At 44.7% G+C, this 19,569-nt stretch overlaps 1 protein-coding gene and 1 pseudogene across 2 annotated transcripts in view; one reads left to right on the forward strand and one right to left on the reverse strand.

Moving 5' to 3' along the window:
* LOC309601921 (HAUS augmin-like complex subunit 1) overlaps positions 1-19,569 on the reverse strand; it is a 303,238-nt pseudogene that overhangs the window by 6,368 nt on the left and 277,301 nt on the right. The window contains exons 2-4 of the transcript in view: positions 3,689-3,845; positions 2,942-3,077; positions 1,238-1,361 (exon numbers count right to left, since the gene is read on the reverse strand). The product of the transcript in view is annotated as an HAUS augmin-like complex subunit 1 (transcript). The remainder of the gene's footprint in view (positions 1-1,237; positions 1,362-2,941; positions 3,078-3,688; positions 3,846-19,569) is intronic.
* On the forward strand, positions 7,711-15,632 carry LOC309602003 (ATP synthase subunit alpha, mitochondrial-like). Its single transcript, XM_082335280.1, has 12 exons — positions 7,711-7,849; positions 8,890-8,968; positions 10,252-10,421; positions 11,236-11,409; positions 11,490-11,656; positions 11,799-11,947; positions 12,919-13,070; positions 13,201-13,425; positions 13,530-13,637; positions 14,186-14,330; positions 14,548-14,698; positions 15,430-15,632. The coding sequence occupies exons 1-12, from the start codon at positions 7,790-7,792 to the stop codon at positions 15,509-15,511; spliced, it is 1,662 nt and encodes a 553-aa protein (XP_082191406.1). The 5' UTR covers positions 7,711-7,789; the 3' UTR covers positions 15,512-15,632.

Genomic DNA, 19,569 nt, shown 5'->3' on the forward strand with positions numbered 1-19,569 from the left:
TGCGGGGAGAGCTTATTGCGGCCTTTCAGTACTTAAAGGGTGCTTATAAGAATCATAGAATACCCGGTTGGAAGGGACCTCGAGGATCATCTGGTCCAACCTTTCTAGGCAAGAATTTGCACAGTCTAGACGAGATGGCCCAGCACCCTGTCCAGCTGAGTCTTAAATGTGTCCAGCTTAGCGGAGTCAACCACTTCCCTGGGGAGATTATTCCAATGGTTGACTGTTCTCATTGTGAAAAATTTCCCTCTCGTGTCCAATCGGAATCTCCCTGGCAGTAACTTGTACCCATTACCCCTTGTCCTTACCATGTGACTCCTTGTAAAAAGGGAGTCTCCATCTTCTTTGTAGCTGCCCTTTAAGTACTGGTACATGGTGATGAGATCACCTCTAAGCCTCCTTTTCTCAAGGCTGAACAAGCCCAGCTCTCTCAGCCTATCCTCATATGGCAGGCTTCCCAGACCCTTGATCATCTTGGTGGCCCTTCTCTGGACCCCCTCCAGCCTGTCCACATCTTTTTTGTATAGAAAGATGGTGACAGACTTTTTAGCAGGGCCAATAGCAATAGGACAAGGGGTAATGGTTTTAAACTAAGAGGGTAGATTCAGACTAGATAGAAGGAAGAAATGTTTTACAGTGAGGGTAGTGAAACACTGGAACAGGTTGCCCAGAGAGGTGGTAGATGACCCATCCTTGGAAACATTCAAGGCCAGGCTGGATGGGGCTCTGAGCAACCTGATCTAGTTGAAGATGTCCCTGCCCATTGCAGGGGGGATGGACTAGATGACCTTTAAAGGTCCCTTCCATCCCAAAGCATTCTATGATAACTCCCTAATTCAGTTAGAGACCTGTTATGCAAGCTAAACTTCGGATCACAGAGAGGGGCCACGCCTACAGAGCCCACGCTAAATGTGGTAAGAAAATCAGGTTTGCCTTCAACCTCAGATGAAGGCAACTGGTGGAAGATACCAGCCCATATCTGAAAACTGCTTTTAGACCATTTTTTGTTTAAAATAATGGGTTTGATGATACCCTAAATCTCTTCTGATTGCCGAATGTGTCCAAAGCACATGGCTTTTGATAGATACTTCCAAATATTGTGAATTAGAGATGTGTCAAACCCCTGAAAATTCAGTTATCCTTCTTAGTTATCACAACCAGTGTTCCACATTGCAGGGACCAGCAGTATTGCTTGCATCTTTCCCTTTTCTCATCCATTACTCACTCCTCTAATCACTTTTCCAGCATCAGCACTGCAGTTAGTTTTTTTCCTAATGTTGGTCAATTCCAGTTCCATTTCTCTGGTTTTTGATTCTGTTGCATACAGCTCCAAAGTCATATCATTGATGGCACAGAAGCAGCTGTTGAAAAGAGATTCAGTGGGAATTCTCAGGAGTCAGCTCTTCTGAAACTCAGAATTATATTATTATTTTTTTCCACACTTTCCAGAAATGACTTTTTTTTGTTCTCGTATTATGATACATCAGATAACTGCCAGCTATTTTAGAGGAGTGTCCTGGTTTAACCGCAGCCAGCAACCAAGCACCACACAGCCACTCGCTCACTCCCCCCCGGTGGGATGGGGGAGAGAATCGGAAGGGCAAAAGTGAGAAAACCCGTGGGTTGAGATAAGAACAGTTTAACAATTAAAATAATAATAATTTGTAGTGGAAAAGAAAACGACAAAGAGAGGAACAAAACCCAGGAAAAACAAGTGATGCAACCACTCACCACCTGCCAACCAATACCCAGCCTGTCCCTGAGCAGCAATCGCTGCCCCCCAGCCAACTCCCCACAGTTTATATACTGAGCATGATGACATACGGTATGGAATAGCCCTTTGGCCAGTCTGGGTCAGCTGTCCTGGCTGTGCCCCCTCCCAGCTTCTTGTGCACCTGGCAGAGCATGGGAAGCTGAAAAGTCCTTGACTAGGGTAAGCACTACTTAGCAACAACTAAGACATCAGTGTGTTATCAACATTATTCTCATACTAAATCCAAAACACAGCACTATACCAGGTATGAGGAAGAAAATTAACTCTATCCCAGCCAAAACCAGGACAAGGAGGAAAGTAAAATAAGTCACCAAGGGTATTTGCTTCCCTTAACTAACAAAGATTTCATCTGGAAGGGGAAATGGCCCAGCAATCTCAGTAGGAAGAAGTGAACAAGACCTGGCACTCTAGTGAATATAACCACTGGGTTTGACATGATCAGATGCTCCACTCCTGGCTTGCCAAACTGCCTTTGAGAGAAACTGTATCCAGTCCCTGAAAATGCACATCCCCGGGACATGCCCAGCAGTATTTCAGTCTCTTCCTCTTCCCAAATGGTTCAAAGCTGCTTGCCCCTCCAGCTCAGGAGAAGAGCTGTAAGAGCCAAGCTCCTGAACAGCATACAAAAACTGGATTCCAAGGCACATTTTGGCCCTTCCTTACTGCCAGTGCTCAGCACAAACCTGCTGTGTTATGGGTCAAAGCCAGGCTAGGGAAAGGGGCCCAGGAAGAGCAGGCTAACAGCTGCCATTTCTCTGTGGCTGAGGGAAATCTCCTTACATTAACTGAGGCCAGGTAAAGAGAGGGAAGAAAGAGGAGCCGAGACTGAAAGACCAGTTACAGTTCCCCAGTCCTTGCCTAAGCAGTATGAAACCTGCTCTAGCTTGTGCTACCTGGCATGACAGTCTGACCACAAATGCAGGGGCAAAAGAGGGATTTAACTGTGGCCGAGGCACCTCTCAGGCTTCAGAGACTTCCTTTGCTGGGATAATCAAGAGTTAGAGCTTTGTGCTCAGTTCCTGTGTCCTCCAAAGCTGCCCAAGGGGTGCAAAAGAAGCTGGACAAGTAAGATTCCTGGTGTGAAAGTCAAGTTTGAAACTGTTGAATTGAAAAACCAGAGGGAAACAGCACAGACCATCACCCCTGATACACAGTGGGAAGAATTACCTGGCAAGAGAAGTGTCCTTTGTTTCAAGTGTCATTGTGCTATTTACCAGGACATTGAAGCAGCTGGTGCCTTCACTGGACAGACTGGATAGGGAAAGATCCAGGCTTTCTGCAAGAAGGCCCTGTAGATAGTTAGCTGGAAAACAAATACAACCCAAAATAGTAATTTTTTAATATTACTGTTCTTTTAAGGCCTAGATATGACACTCTCTTTTAACACGTGTGTTAAAAATGTATTATGGTCCCCTGAACCACTCGCTCAAAAAAAACCTACATTATCAAACACTCACTCTAGACAGCTCGAACATAACTTAATCACCTCACTGTTGTTTCAGATTCTTTGAGTGCTTTCCTTAACAGTGGATTAGCACCAGCTCAGATTCTTAAATCAGCTGTAGGGTTGCTTCCCTGTCTATCCAGCCAATATTTCAGTGCTGTGCTACTCAGCCCAGCAGACTAGGAGGTTTTAGCAATTAATCTGCTCATCCGTATTTACAGCCTGCTCAAGACAGCTTAAAAAATTGCTCTTGACTAACCTTATGTCACCATAAGTTTTGCTGAAAGGAAGGCATGGGATGCATTGTAGTAAAAGCTGTACCAGAACAAAAGCTGAATTCGTTCCAATTTTTATATACATATATTTTTTTTATATATATATTTATTTGTTTGTAAGATTTTAACAAAGGCAATCTTCATGGTCACTAAGAAAAACTAACTTTGATGAAACTGAGAACTGGAGCTTCAAACTCACCTTCTGCTTCATGTCCTCTATCAGCAAAGAAACATCCCTGTCTCTGGCTTCATTGCATTCTACAAGCTCATACAAGATATCAACTGTCCCTGCATTCACTTTGTACTGTGGAATAGGCCAATTCCCATATATTTTCTTTAGCCATAAAGTAGCCTGCCAGAGAAGGGAAGAAAAAAAAAAAAACAAACCACAAAACAAAACAAAACAAAAAAGTCAAGTGAAATGACAGAAAATAGCTGACAGATGCAAGAAATGTAAAGTGCTGCAAGCTCTGCGTTCCTGAAGAATAACTCCTACTATATCGGTCAAGGAATGGGTGGAAAAAGGGGAGACAACTCCTTTGTCTCTTCTTCAAACACCCTCTGTAGTTTAGAAAACCATTTCCCTTTTAATCTCCCTCATTTCTCTGGATACCTGCTTATCTCCAGGTGATAAAATTTTACCTTTTTATTTACATGACCTGTTTGCTACAGACACACTAATGATCCAAGAGATGTTAAATGGGTATTTGGGCAGCTGGTGAAAACTGCATTAAAGCAGCATGGGATAAAACTGCCCAAACCATTATCATTGGGAACAGTCTCTACAGGCTAACAGAGGAGAAAGAGTTACTACAATATGCAGGCATAAGCCCTGCAGAGCACAATTTCTACCACTGAAAACAAGGTCAGAAATGGGAGAGAGATCACAGGTGGCACTTAAAGATTAGATTATGACCAATAATAATTGAATACATGGAAGTTCAACACTGAGGAAACATAAATTCTCCTCTAAGGCTAAGCAACCTAATAATGGAAAAGGACTCAGCCTTATAACTTAAACAGACATTTCTTTCTAGCATGTCCTTTATGCTTCCACCATACCAGCATCTCAGCTACATATACTGCACACAACAAACATCACCCTGAGCTATTCTGGGGAGAAAACCATGAAGCCCTTAGAAGCAAACAACACTAGCCATATGTAGATGAAACCTCTGATGCTGCAAAAATGCCAAGTTCACGATCAAAGGATGAATTGCATCTTTCTGCAAGGATAATGATTTGAAATGCAAAAACTTCAGACATCCAAGATCTTCATAACCTAGCATTTTAAACCAGCTGTGAGCTTATACTTAAAGGTCAGTGAGCTCAGGCTGTTACCTAGTAGCAGAGGATGAAGTAGGTGAACATAGACTTTACCGCTGCAACACCCACCCAGTGACCACGTCTTGCCTGTCCCCCAACGTTTAAGGGGGCAAGAAGAAGACACGGGCTCGTTTCTACTCTTAAACCCCGCACGCCCGAGCGCCAGACAAGCAGAGCGACAGCTGCCAGGGCCCAACAAAACCTTCAGCGCAACCACTCGGGTCCCTCACCTGTAAGGGCTGAAAGAGACACTCTCGGGAGAGCAGCACGAGGGCTCCGATAACGCACCGGGGCCAGCTCCGCGCCGGTACCTTCCCCAGCACCCGCAGCTCGCCCCAGGAGGGCGCCGCACCCACCCCGCCCAGTGCCCCCCACGAGGCCCTGGGCTGGGCTGGAGCCCCCAGGCGGGCGAGAAGCAGCCAGAGAATGTGGCCACCTGCAAAAACCCCGCACACGTGACAGCCAAGCCAGGACGAGACCGAGACCCAGCGTTACCCGCTGGGGCTTCTCCTCTATGGCGACCTCCACCGCCTCGAGCCTCCCGCCTCCGTCCCGGCTTCCCCCGCGCACAGCCTTCGCGCCGCAGGGCCTGATGGGACTTGCAGTTCGGGGAGGTGTGTGGGGCTGGGCCCAGTTTCCTAGTTTTAAATTCTTGAAACACAGAGGAAATAATAAAAAATCAGTTAAATTCACTAGCTGCAGTAAACGCTTTTACCAAAGTGGATTTAAATGGTCTAAATGTTTTGAAAGAATCTGTTTTTCCCCTATACCAAATACTTTTAGAAAAGTCTTGAATCAGTAAAATAATTTGAGTGGATTTTGTTTTTTGATGGAATTGTATGTTTCATGTACATCATAAGGCAAACTACAAATAAAGGCATGTAAAGCTCTTTGTCAAAAAGGCTTAAATCATATATTTAAGTTAAAGGGTAAAAACTGAAATTTGAATAGCTTGTATATCACTGCTTACGTAAATTCATATAAAAGCTGTGCTCCTTATTAAAAAATATGCCATAAAAACGCATCTTCTGAGTCAAACCCTTTAAACAATTATCAAGGAACAACCTTTCTTTAGGAATATAGAAAAAGTGCAAATGCACAAGACTTAAATGAGTTATTTAAATCAATTTGGTTTTTTTCAGGCAGTTTTACAGAATTTGAAGTGATTACTGAAATAATCAGCATGAGAAACATTGCTGAAGCATCATGCTTGATACAACACATGCCAAAATGGTTGAGGATTTTTCACTTAATCTTTTCAATTCCCAGAAACCTCTGCTGGGATCTGTGCTTTACTAACCTCTCTGGATTACCATGGGGACACCATCACACTGCGCCTGCCTGAGTTTTGGCACTTTCACCCCGGCAGACTAAATCCTACCTCTCACATATGGGACTGGTTGCGAAGTGCGCTGTCCCTGCAGGGTTAGGCCTTGGCAGACAGATCACGACAAGGGAGAGACCCCCCATGTGCCATAAGCATGACCACCCCTTGCAGTGAGGTTCTCCTCAGCTTGAGATGCTGCTATCCTGTCACCGTCACCTCTGACGGCACCTATGGGGTCAGCTTTTAGGTTTCATAGAATCATTTAGGTTGGAAAAGACCTTTAAGATCATTGAGTCCAACTGTTAACCTAGCACTGCCAAGTCCACCACTAAACCATGTCCTCAAGCAACACGTCTACCTGCCTTTTAAATACCTCCAGGGATGGAGACTCAACCACTTCCCTGGGCAGCCTGTTCCAGTGCCTGACTACCCTTTCAGTGAAGAAGTTTTTCCTAATATCCAACCTAAACCTCCCCTGGCGCAGCTTGAGGCCGTTTCCTCTTATCCTATCACTTGTTACTTGGGAGAAGAGACCAACCCCCACCTCACTACAACCTCCTTTCAGGTAGTTGTAGAGAGCAATAAGGTCTCCCCTCAGCCTCCTCTTCTCCAGACTAAACAACCCCAGCTCCCTCAGCTGCTCCTCATAAGACTTGTGCTCCAGACCCTTCACCAGCTTTGTTGCCCTTCTTTGGACATGCTCCAGCACCTCAATGTCCTTCTTGTAGCGAGGGGCCCAAAACTGAACACAGTACTCAAGGTGCGGCCTCACCAGGGCCAAGTACAGGGGGACCATCACTTCCCTAGTCCTGCTGGCCACACTATTTCTGATACAAGCCAGGATGCTATTGGCCTTCTTGGCCACCTGGGCACACTGCCAGCTCGTATTCAGCTCATTTCATGTGTTATCAGCAAGACTGGCTAAGAAATTTAAGTTCCTCTGTTGTATCGGTAAGGAAACCAACACGGCGCTGCACATTGCAGCCCTTTTACCCCCACTTCCAGAGCGCAGATGAGATGACAGCACTCCCCTGCCACGCTTTTTCTTCTGCCACCAGCAGCTGCTACAAGACAAGGTGGGCAGGAGCGCGAGCACCCAGAAAATGGGGGACACCCCCCAACCACCCCTTGCCCCACACCACCACCCTCTGCCTCCCAGCCCCTCACACTCCTGCTCTCCGCCCCTATGCCGCTACCCCATGCTCGATGTTCCCAGCCCCAGGCTGCCCCACAACCCTCAGACCCCAGTCTCCAGCACCTCACACCGGCCCCTGCTCACCTCATGCCCCGAGCCGAGCCCAGCCGCCACTCCCCACCCTTCCCGCCCGCCGAGAGCCATTTCAAGGGCACCTACCACAACAAGGTATTTTTCTAAAAGCCTCATTTCATTTTTTTATAATTATTTTATATATATCTATATATTCCCTCATCGCTCAGAGGCGCAGGAATAAGGAAGGAACCATGACGCCTGAAGAGGATGGTGGCGGCGAGGGGAAGCACTTCCGGGCTGCGCCCCGCCCCGCGCCGTGGGCGCGGCCACGCCGCCAAAAGGGACTGAGCGCGTCACTGCCATTTTGTAGAAAGAGTGTGGGGCTGATAGCCGCCTTCCCTTCGCTTCAGTTTTCTCCGGAGGAGCTGCTGTCATGCTCTTCGTCCATGTGGCTGCCGCCCTCGCCCGCTCCCTGCCGAGGCAGGCCGGCCTGGTGAGCGCGTCTTCTCCTTGGAGCGGGCGAGTGTGTGTGGGGGGGCGGACGGGACTGGCGCCTCCGCCGCCATCTTGGGGGCCGCGGTGACATTGAGGGGCTGCGGCCTCCCGCTCTCGGGAGTCTGGGGCGGGGTATGTGTGTAGGAGGCTCATCTCAGCGCTGGGTGATAGCGGGACCCGACCCCGTGCTGAGGAGCGGGGGTGCCCTCACGTGAGGGGTGGAGGGGTTTAGGGATGGTGTGCCCTTCGTCGGAGGTGTGGATCGGCACTGCTGGGGTTCAGGTTAATGCCTGAAAGCTGCTAGATCCTAGTCAGGGTTAGGGATTTGAGCTGCGAGGCTTTGCCAGGCGGCATTTTTTTTTCCCGTGGTTGTGGGGAGAGCAAGGGTGTGAGGATCTGTCAGGACGTGTTCCCGGCCGGTGTCCCTTGTGAAGGTGAATGGAGGCGAGGCCTCCCGAGGCTTTCAGAGAAATAGCATTAACGCTGCATGGGACTGCACTGGGAGCTTTGCTTGGGATGTAGGATTATAATCTTTTAATGCATTCATTACCACAAGTTTGTTTGTTTGTTTTTTTTCTTGTTTCTGCTATCATATATGTTCTAGCCATACTTCAGAAATTCTGCAGTTAGATTTTTCTTAGAAAGGCCAACAATTAGAAGACACGATCTTATTTCTCCCTTGTGCAGAACCATGAGAAGTGCACTGATTTCTTTGTGGCAAACGAGAGGAGGTGTTGCTTTGGGAGCTGCTGTGGTGCTGTGATGGTGACATCAGTGCAATGCAGAAAAATGCAGCGAGTAATTTAGAGCAGTATCTTTTACCATCTGTTCTTGCTTAGTAGTGCTGGACTTGGTTCTATAGCTACGACTTGGTTTTATAGCTACAACTTGTGAATGGAGTGCTGTGGAGCTCAAATCAAAACTGAGATGCATTAAATGTATGAGCTCATGATCAAAAATTTCAGTGTGTTATCGCTTAACATTTTTTTTGAACGATTGAGGAAATCTAGCTGTTACTAAAACAATTACTTATTTTAGATTTCCAGAAACACCCTGGGTGCAGCACTGCTTGCTACGAGAAACATCCATGTCTCCAAAACATGCTTTCAGAAAACTGGTGAGTCTGAGAAAGGTCTTCATATAAGAGTGCAGTTTAAGAACTTGCTCTATCAGATAAAAAGGAGTTTGAATATGGAGTGTGAGGCGTGTGTACGTCAGTTGACAAAACACTTGAGGGCATTTATGTACTGACAGTGTTTGACAGTAAACTGTCTGTTATGCAGTCACATCCAGGAGACTTCACTTTAATAACTATTCAAATTATGCCCAAAATTATGAAGGAATGGATGACTTTCACAGGCCTGTCTGGGTTTGACCTTGTGTCCTCAAGTATAACTTTTGCTGCCAGTATCTTGGTGTTTAGAGGAGGCAGTGGCATTGCATAGCTGTATGTGGTAGTGGTTCATGTACAATTTTTGAAGTGGTTTAGGGTGATTAAAGGTATTATTTTACAAAGAAGATGGAGACTCCCTTTTTACAAGGAGTTACATGGTGAGGACAAGGGGTAATGGGTACAAGTTACTGCCAGGGAGATTCCGATTGGACACGAGAGGGAAATTTTTCACAATGAGAACAGTCAACCATTGGAATAATCTCCCCAGGGAAGTGGTTGACTCCGCTACACTGGACACATTTAAGACTCAGCTGGACAGGGTGCTGGGCCATCTCGTCTAGACTGTGCAAATTCTTGCCTAGAAAGGTTGGACCAGATGATCCTCGAGGTCCCTCCCAACCTGGTATTCTATGATTCTATTAGGAAATAATAGTTTCACAGTGTTATTTATTGTTTCCTAGCTGTAGAAATAAAAAGTTGTTGGAGGTACCCTGCCAAAAAAAAATGGATGAAGATGGCGAATACATTTTTATAGCTTATATTGAACAACTTGCTCCTTAAATGTATTGAGTTCCTTTAAATATATTTGGATCTTGGATTACAAATCTATTGACAGGGTGTTTTGATGCTTCCAGTCTAAGTAAATGCTCTGCAAGTGGAGCTAGCATGTCTGTTCTTTCTGAGCTAAGTCTAATCTATTTAATCTAATTGCTTTCTAGGGGGGGAGGTTGCTAATAGTATAGGACATAATGAAGGAAATAGATAACTAAGCAGCCATCTGTGTTTTGATTGAAGCTGACTTGTGATGAGTTGAAGTTGCTTTTATTGGCTGTGAATACAGAAGCTGTTATTTATCTTATGCATCATGTGTCAGGAAGAGCATCGCTTGCTAGACCTTGTGGCGTACCTGAGAAAAAGGGTACCTTGGCTTGTGAATTCAAGACAAGCTTACTGAATTCATACTGTACCTTGATGTGCTAAATCTGGTCTGAAATTTCTCTTTCCAGGCACTGCTGAGGTATCCTCTATTCTTGAGGAACGTATTTTGGGAGCTGACACCTCTGCTGAACTTGAGGAGACTGGCCGTGTGCTCTCGATCGGTGATGGTATTGCCCGTGTGTATGGCCTAAGAAATGTCCAGGCAGAAGAAATGGTTGAATTCTCTTCTGGATTGAAGGTAAGTCTTCACTAAAGCAGTTTGTTTAGCCTAGAAATAGAAAGACTTCTTAAAGGAGAATCTGAGACTATGCTTCGAGTTACCCATATGGACATTTTACGGACTTTATTGCAACTTTAATGCATAGCAACTAGTTGAAATAATACTACAAAAAGCAAATATTCTTTGAATTTGTAATACTTTGCTTTCAGTATTAGTATATGATTCTTGGCCAACATTTGAGCTTTATCTGTCTTCATCTAGGAAGCATTAAGAATGAATCTGGCATTGGATTTTTGTGTTCTTTGGTTTCAGGCTGGCTTTTCTGCTTACTGTTGAATAATAGCCTCTGTGCTCCAATACAGCGTGCAGTTTGCTGACTTCTTATAGTCCTAAGAGTAGACTAGAGTTAAGCTGTCTGACTGTTCCGAGTACTGCAACATCTATCTTTTCCAGTTTTTTTAATGACCTAACTTGCCTTAGGCAGAGAAGAAGCCAGTGCTTTTCCCTTGTCCAATTCCTAGGCAGGAGAGAAATGTTGTATTTGAACCCTGCTTATCCTTTCTGTTCTTTTTAGAGATAAATGACTTAATGCTAGACTGCTGCAAGTATAATTAATTATGTAGTAAACCAAAGGCTTAGGCAGGTTCTCTCACCAGTATGGAAGAACATACATGCATTGTATATGAAAGCAGAACATTGTTGTTACAAATAAGATTGAGGTAAGATGATGTTGGATGTTCTACACTGTAGAATAATCATATTGGTATTAAACTGTCAAAATTTTGTAAATGTTGGCATGGGTTTTCTCAGGATAACGTGATCTTTGTCCTAGGGTATGTCCTTGAATTTGGAGCCCGACAATGTTGGTGTTGTTGTGTTTGGTAATGACAGACTGATCAAGGAAGGGGATGTTGTGAAGAGGACTGGTGCCATTGTAGATGTTCCGGTTGGGGAAGAGCTGCTGGGCCGTGTTGTAGATGCCCTGGGCAATCCAATTGATGGGAAAGTAAGTGTAACTAGGTGTTTACTGCCTCTACTTGTATCTGTGATACAGACTGCAACAGGGTTTTTTTCCTCTCTTTTAAGGGTCCTATTACATCTAAGATGCGTAGAAGAGTTGGCTTAAAGGCCCCTGGGATCATTCCTAGAATCTCTGTGCGTGAACCTATGCAGACTGGTATTAAGGCTGTGGACAGCTTGGTGCCAATTGGTCGTGGCCAGCGTGAGCTAATCATTGGTGACAGGCAGACTGGGTAAGTTAAATGCCCAAGCTAAAAATGTTTCATTAAACAGACATGAGTGTAGTGTGTTCTGCTGTACAAAGCTGAACACAGAACTGCGTAGAGGTTGGGAGAGCCGTAGGCAGTTTAACTTACCAGTCTCTGTATTACACAGGAAAACTTCAATTGCAATTGACACAATAATCAACCAGAAACGATTTAATGATGGAACAGATGAGAAAAAGAAGCTGTACTGTATCTATGTTGCAATTGGACAGAAGAGATCTACTGTTGCTCAGCTGGTGAAGAGGCTCACTGATACAGGTACAGATTTTTGAAGATGGTTGAGCCTGGCAACTAGTGACATCCTGTTCTCATTATAATGCTGAATACTACTGTGAACTCTCCTAACTGCAAGTATGGACAGAACTCTTTTCTTATTAGATGTGAGAACTACTTGCTTTTCTGGACAAAAATCTTTCTAGGTATCTGGGGAAAAAAACCCTCTTTTTCTGCATTGCATTAGAAGACTATTATGAGGCCCCAAAACTGCTGAATTGCTTCTGGAAAAGTCACCTTCCATGTTTGTTTGGGGGTTTTTTTTAGCAGAGTTCAGAGAGCTTCCTCTTGGCAGTCAGGCAGGCCTGATGACAAGCTATGGCCCAGAAGTATTTATGGACTTGGCAATTGTTTCATATGTACGCAAGTCAGCGTGAATGGCAGTTGCAAGTTTAGTGGAGAGACTTTACTGCCAAAACATAGACTTTACAGCCCAAATATAAGGGATTAAATGATAGCATCTTCTCAGAAACAATGATCTCATTGACCAAGGCTGCATATGTAACAGCTTGCAAGAGATCAGGCACCTTACCTCTTGCCTGCTGGTCAAGCAGAGTCATACCTAGCAGGAAAATAAACCCATTTTAAAGACAGTAATTTGTTTGGTACTATGAAACAAAGGGTAGTATCTCCTTGCAGAAGCCAGGAAATTGCAGGCTTTAAGGCTGAGTTACTCCTAGAACCAAAGTGTATCTTAGTGAAAATTTAAACTTCACTTTAAATGGGAAAGAAGTCTGCAAATGTTAGATATTAGCTGCCATGAACTGGCTTTTGAAACTTCTTGATTTAGTTGAGCTAACGGATATGTTAATCTAGTACGGTGTTCTTTCCTGTAACAATGTAGTGATGCTGCCTGAGCTTGGTCCAGCAACTAGTACTTCACATGTGTGTTGTGTTTGTTGATTACAGGTATGATGAGGTAATATACTTAGTGGTGTGTCTCCAATTCTTTTCAGATGCCATGAAGTACACTATTGTGGTGTCTGCCACAGCATCTGATGCAGCACCCCTTCAGTATCTGGCTCCCTATTCAGGCTGCTCCATGGGGGAATACTTCAGAGACAATGGAAAACACGCATTAATCATCTACGATGACTTATCCAAACAGGTCAGGAAACATTGTTTATAGGCCTCATAGTCTAGCATTGGTGTTTGTAGCTGTAAGATCACCTCAGGTTTAGAAATTCAAAATTTTAAATGCGCTACTGTAGCCTGAGAGGTTTCCTTATACCATACAGGCTGTTGCCTATCGTCAGATGTCTCTGCTGCTGCGTCGTCCACCTGGTCGTGAAGCCTACCCAGGTGATGTGTTCTACCTGCACTCCCGCCTGCTGGAGAGAGCAGCCAAAATGAATGATTCCTTTGGAGGTGGCTCTCTGACTGCCTTGCCTGTCATTGAAACTCAGGCTGGTGATGTGTCTGCTTACATTCCAACCAATGTCATCTCCATCACTGATGGACAGGTAGGACATCTTCACATGCCAGTACTTCTGTATAACTTACTGGCAGGTCTCTGAGGAGGCTTCCAGGCTTCTGACCAAGATAATAAAACAATTTTCTCCTACAGATCTTCTTGGAAACTGAGTTGTTCTACAAAGGTATCCGTCCAGCCATCAATGTCGGTCTGTCTGTGTCCCGTGTAGGTTCTGCTGCTCAGACTAGGGCTATGAAGCAGGTAAGCATGAAACTGCTGCTCCTCTCAGTAGAGACAAGTAGTGTATAGGCTTTCCAACCCATTTTGCTCTAAAGAGTTGTGAATAGGGAGGGCATAAAGCTTTGGATTCCTTAGCGTTATGAAATTATAAAAGAACAAACTTTGGGGATCTCTGATATTTCCACTGCTTGCTGAGAGAGGGGGGAGAAAGGAAAATAGTATCTGCACGAAGATGTAGGACTACTAAGTTTCAGTATGCTGAACTGGGTACTGATCTAACTAGAAATAGAGAATGCTCTCTCAACACCACACTTCTTCTAATCCAGATATGGAATTAGAGAGGTTAAATATCAGCTGTGCCCATTTTAGGGAGGAATAGCATGCTCATGTTAAAAGGCCAAGCAGATGATGGGATTTTTAGAAATGCATATAATAATCCGAGTCTTGAGATTTACTTGACTGGTATGCAAGGCAAAGCTGACTTGTGACAACTGTCAGCTGAAGATAACCTGGAAATGACTAGACTTGTTTAAAAAATGGTCAAACTGGACCTGTATCTTGTGTTGTAGGTGGCAGGTACCATGAAGCTGGAATTGGCTCAGTATCGTGAAGTAGCTGCCTTTGCTCAGTTTGGGTCTGATCTGGATGCTGCCACACAACAGCTGTTAAACCGTGGTGTACGTCTGACAGAGCTTCTCAAACAAGGACAATATGGTGAGTGTCTTGGACATAAGTCTGTGTTTCCCATGAGTCTCTTGTGCAAACAAGGCTGGTCTTTGTGGCAGCATTAAGACATTCTGCGGACATGGTAAATGTAGATTTATTTGAACCATGTTGTATATGTGCAGTTGATCTCCAAAGAAGGACTCTGTAGTATTGATGTGTCCTGATGTAAGAGTTGCCAATGGCATGAATGCTTTCTTTTCTGCAGTTCCCATGGCTATTGAGGAGCAAGTTGCAGTCATCTATGCTGGTGTAAGAGGTCACTTGGACAAGCTGGAGCCCAGTAAAATCACTAAATTTGAGAGTGCTTTCCTAGCTCATGTACTGAGCCAGCACCAGGCCCTCCTCTCCACAATCAGGTATGATGATTTATCTTAACTTCATCCCAAGGGTATTGATGTGATGGCTGGAGTGCAGATAATGGTCACTGAACTGTTAATTTAGTGTATCCTAGAACATCAGGCCTTAAGCTGCCTGTACCAGTACTGGAGGTTAAATCAGCCTTCCTACTGTCCTGGCACTGTCCAGAGCTCAGCTTATTGTCTCTGGTCTTTACTTAAGAAATCCAGCTGATGCTTTAAAATGAACCTACCTGAATACCCCTCCTAATCTGATATCGAAATCACTTAATCTAGTCAGTTTCCATATTTTTGATAGCTTAAAGCTATTACAGTACTATGGATTAAGTGCTGCTCACTCCCTTCCCTGCTGCTGAGTGTGGGCTGTTGGGGATTGAGTATTTCCATAGTCCTGTCCTGTAAACTGGTCCTAGCTTGTTTTGTCATGAGTCAAATCATGTGCCTTCCATCTCTGAGGCATAGCTCTATAGAAGATAGTCTTGTTGAACTAGGTACAGCTGTTTTGAAAGTATTAGTTGACAAACCTTAGTTCTTAAATAGGACTAACTTCTTTAGAAGGGATGTTATGTTAGTTTCAATGGTATAGCTTCAAGCATCAAACAAATGTGTTAATTCATCTGCTGATTTTGTTAGAAATCGCAAGGTTCATTGTAAAGTTTTTCTTTGCCTTAGTTGGGGATTGACCATATGTCTATTTCTGTGTCAGAAGTTTAACTAAACTCTTTCAACAGGACTGAAGGAAAGATCTCTGACCAGACAGAAGCTAAGTTGAAGGAAATAGTCACAAGTTTCCTGGCTACTTTTGAGGCATAAACTCTTAACTGTTCAAACAGACCAGGCTGTTGTCATAATCCCATGCTCCGGCTCCATCAAAGACTTAAAAGTATGTGTGACTTGAATGTACAGAACTCAATGAGAATAAAAATTTCCATGTAAAAAGGCTTGTATATTCTGTTCTAAATTATTGCCTTTCTGGCTGGCTACTTGAGCAACACATACCTCTAAAACCAGAGCTGAACTCCCCTGGGTGCACGCTTGCTAAAGTAACCCTGAAAAATCAGGGGGCATCTTAACTGTTAGGTGGATCAAACTCCCCTTGCAAGAACGAGTAGGGGTAGCAGTTGGATTCTGTGGCCAAGACCGCAGTTCCCATTGTGACAGGGCTGAGAGTTGCTCTTGCAGTTTTTATCCTTTTCACCTGACAACTGATCTCAGAGAAAGGCATATGACTGGGGATGCAGCTTATGCTCTCTTATCATGGGTGGTAACTAGTTGGACCTCACAGTATTCTGATACTGTGACAGAGTATTTCTTAGAATAGCTGTCTAACCCATCCTGGTGCCTGGCTTTCAGAAGATCAGTTCTTTCAGAACAGACTGTCCTTGTGTCTCAGGACAACACCACATTTAGCTGTTAAAGTAGGAACTGCTAGATTTAAATACTACCATCCTCTGTAGTTGACTCTAGTTCTGTCAATAAACTGTCTGCAATTGTTAATGGTTTGGGGGGAGGTTATATACTAGAGCATGTTTTATTTCCTGACTTTTTCCGCATGCTATGTGAGGTTCAAGATTCTAGTGTTAAAACTTATATCTGGGATGTGGGAAAGTTCAGTTTCAAGTTGCTCTGCTTTGTGTGGTGTGTTCAACTTTACCTGGTATGCTGGAACTCAATCCTTAATCCTCGTGAAGGAATACTGCGGTGGAGCTTTTTTCGCTGTGGCTGCCTTACATCACTTGTCCCTTCCAGCACAGCAGCTTTTACAGCTTGCTACTCTGTTCTTGCACAGTGACTAAACCCAAGTTACTAGTTGGTGTTGCTGTGTCATGCTTTACTTATGTGCTGCTGTAGTTAGAAAGCCATCAAGCTCAGGGGTATCTTAGTCCATAGACATATTTGTTTCTGGTAATGGATAAATATTCCGAAGTTCTGATTTCTGCCCTGTTGCTGCTGTAACTTAGGAAGGTGATAATTTCCTCATTAAAGCACTGTATGGTAAATAAGTCTGGTCAGACAAAAAGGTGGAGGGGCTGATTTTGAAAGATGGGTTCCAAGTCCCAAGAGGTGCTGTGGGCTGCCCTGGCTGTGGGGTGGTGCTGGAAAGCAGAGTGGGTTGTGATGGTGTGGATTTGTGGTGAGGGTTTGTGCCCTCTTCTATTGGGAGTGTGCACAAGGTCATCTCACTAAATCAGGTGAAGAGCTGGTTCAGAAAATCACAGTAAGATCCCAGAAACATGCTGTTTCAGTATGGTATCCTGTGACATGTAACTGCCAGTACTGCGATAACACCTGCTCTGTGGAGGTGATGCTGAAGCTGTGATGTGTGGCTGTTCCTGTGGGGCTGATGATGACTGTTGAATATACTGCCCTGAGCTGCCCTGTCCTGCTCACTTTGGCTCTCAACACCACTTGGGCTTGTCTGCCTGTCTGTTTTCAGATGGAGAAAACCTGGAAATTTATTCCAGGATTCATACCTTGGAGTATTTTGTGTGTTTGCAGCTGAGCAGATTTGATTCAGATCTGAAATAGAGATGTGACATTATCTCTGCTGCTGGGGCAGGAACTGCAGCCACAAATACTGAAAACAAAACCTATGCAAACCTGCTTTCATCAGTATAAACCTCAGAAACATTTGCCAAGTGGCAGTGGCCTCAGGTCACAACTGAGCAGATGTATTTTAGTAAATAGAAAATGTCTCTCTCTCTCTTTTTTTTTTTTTTTTTTTTTTTTTTTACATTACTGGACTGCTTTAGCTGTCCCTGTGTCTTGGTTTCAGCTGGGATAGAGTTGATTTTTCTTCCTAGTAGCTGGTATAGTGCTGTGTTTTGGATTTAGTATGAGAATAATGTTGATAACACACTGATGTTTTAGTTGTTGCTAAGTGGCGCTCACACTGGTCAAGGACTTCTGAGCTTCCCATGCTTTGCCCGGTGCACAAGGAGCTGGGAGGGGGCACAGCCAGGGGGGCTGACCCAGACTGGCCAAAGGGCTATTCCATACCATATGATGTCATGCTCAGTATATAAGCTGGGGGAGTTGGCTGGGGGGGCTTAGGGATGTGCTGGGCATCGGTCAGTGGGTGGTGAGCAATTGTATAGTGATCACTTTGTATATTATTATATTATTATTACTGTTACTACTATTCTATTTCATTTTACTACAATTATTAAACTGTTCTTATCTCAACCCACGAGTTTTCTGACTTTCACCCTTCCAATTCTCTCCCCCATCCCACTGGGGTGGGGGGAGTGAGCGAGCGGCTGTGTGGTGCATAGTTGCTGGCTGGGGTTAAACCACGACAGTCCTTTTTGGTGCCCAACGTGGGGCTCGAAGGGTTTGAGGTAATAACAGATTAACCAGAGTGTATTAAGGAATTTGTATCTGTTAACAGCTGCCAGTCATAATATTGATTCATCTGTTCTCAGTATTAGTCTACCTGATCTGCACCATGCTCTTGTTTTTGCAGTACGTGTTAAAGATTGGTGCTGGGTGTTGCAGTTTGCTGTGCTCTGCAGTGATTTTAGTGATGTTTTGCCTGGGAGATTTGTTACTAAACACTGACCTTGAGCGCTATCTGGTATTTGGGTTCTGTACTGAAGCCATTACTGTACTTCGGGTACCACCTCATGGAGACAATTAGCAATTATACCTCTTCCTCTGAGAGGTTTTCTATGGAGGAAATACAGAATGGCACCTTCGCTGCCTTCTTCGATGATGTTTCCTCCTTCATTACAACAACTTTTCATTATCTTGAGCATCCTTGGGTAGTTAAGATATATCTCTATTGGTAGTTCTTGGGAATATTGTTTTGGTTTTGTCTAAGGTTAATAAGCATTTTAAGAATATCATCCAGAGATCTGCCCCAAGGCTGGACAGTTATGAGTGGCAGGGTGTGTGGGAGAGCATGGGCAAATGCCTAGGATGGTGGGCCCCTCCAGTGTTTTGGAACTTCACCCCTGAACAAGTGCAGAATCCTGAAAAACTAGTACAGTATTTGGAAAAAGTATGCTGTCACTCTGGCAATTCTAGGGAGACACAAATCACTGCAATGTGCTGGGGCCTGGCCCATGCCTACCGAGCCCTATTCAACACTATTCAGAACCCTCAAGGGGAAGAGAAGGTCTCTGGATCTGATGACAAAACAACAGGCGCTGCGGCTACGCCAGCCCCCGCAACAGGCACTGCAGCTACGCCAGAGAACCAACCCGTGCCAGTATCACTTGCCCCTATGCAGAAGAAAAAATACACAAGGAAATCAGCTCGTTTAGTAAGGGCTGATGATGAGCCAGGGCCGTCAACAGAACAGGAGGAGGAAGAGGCAGAACCCATAAATGAGATGGTAACTACCCGATCCCTGTCCCTGAGTGAGCTGCGAGATATGCGAGAAGATTTTAGTCGTCGTCCAGGCGAGCACATCGTCACCTGGCTGCTCTGATGCTGGGATAATGGGGCCAGTAGCCTGGAATTAGAAGGTAGGGAAGCCAAGCAGCTGGGATCCATTTCTAGGGAAGGGGGCATTGACAAAGCGATTGGAAAAGGGGCAAGAGCCCTCAGCCTCTGGAGGCGACTCCTGTCAGGCGCGAAGGAAAGGTATCCCTTCAAGGAAGATGTTATATGTCAGCCAGGCAAGTGGACCACCATGGAGAGAGGTATCCAGCACCTGAGGGAATTAGCTGTGCTGGAGGTGATGCATAATGACCTCAACAATGAGCAGTTATCCAAAGATCAAGGAAGAGATGCAACATATAGATGGGCTCGTGATCGAGGGGTGGACTTCACCATGGACACAATTGCACAGGTTATCCATGAATACAAAACACGTGCTGCAATCAAGCAAGCCGAGTGGTTCAAGCCTCTCTGGTATGGAGGAC

Source organism: Platalea leucorodia, assembly GCF_965183815.1.
Source record: "Platalea leucorodia genome assembly, chromosome: W".
Taxonomy (NCBI): domain Eukaryota; kingdom Metazoa; phylum Chordata; class Aves; order Pelecaniformes; family Threskiornithidae; genus Platalea; species Platalea leucorodia.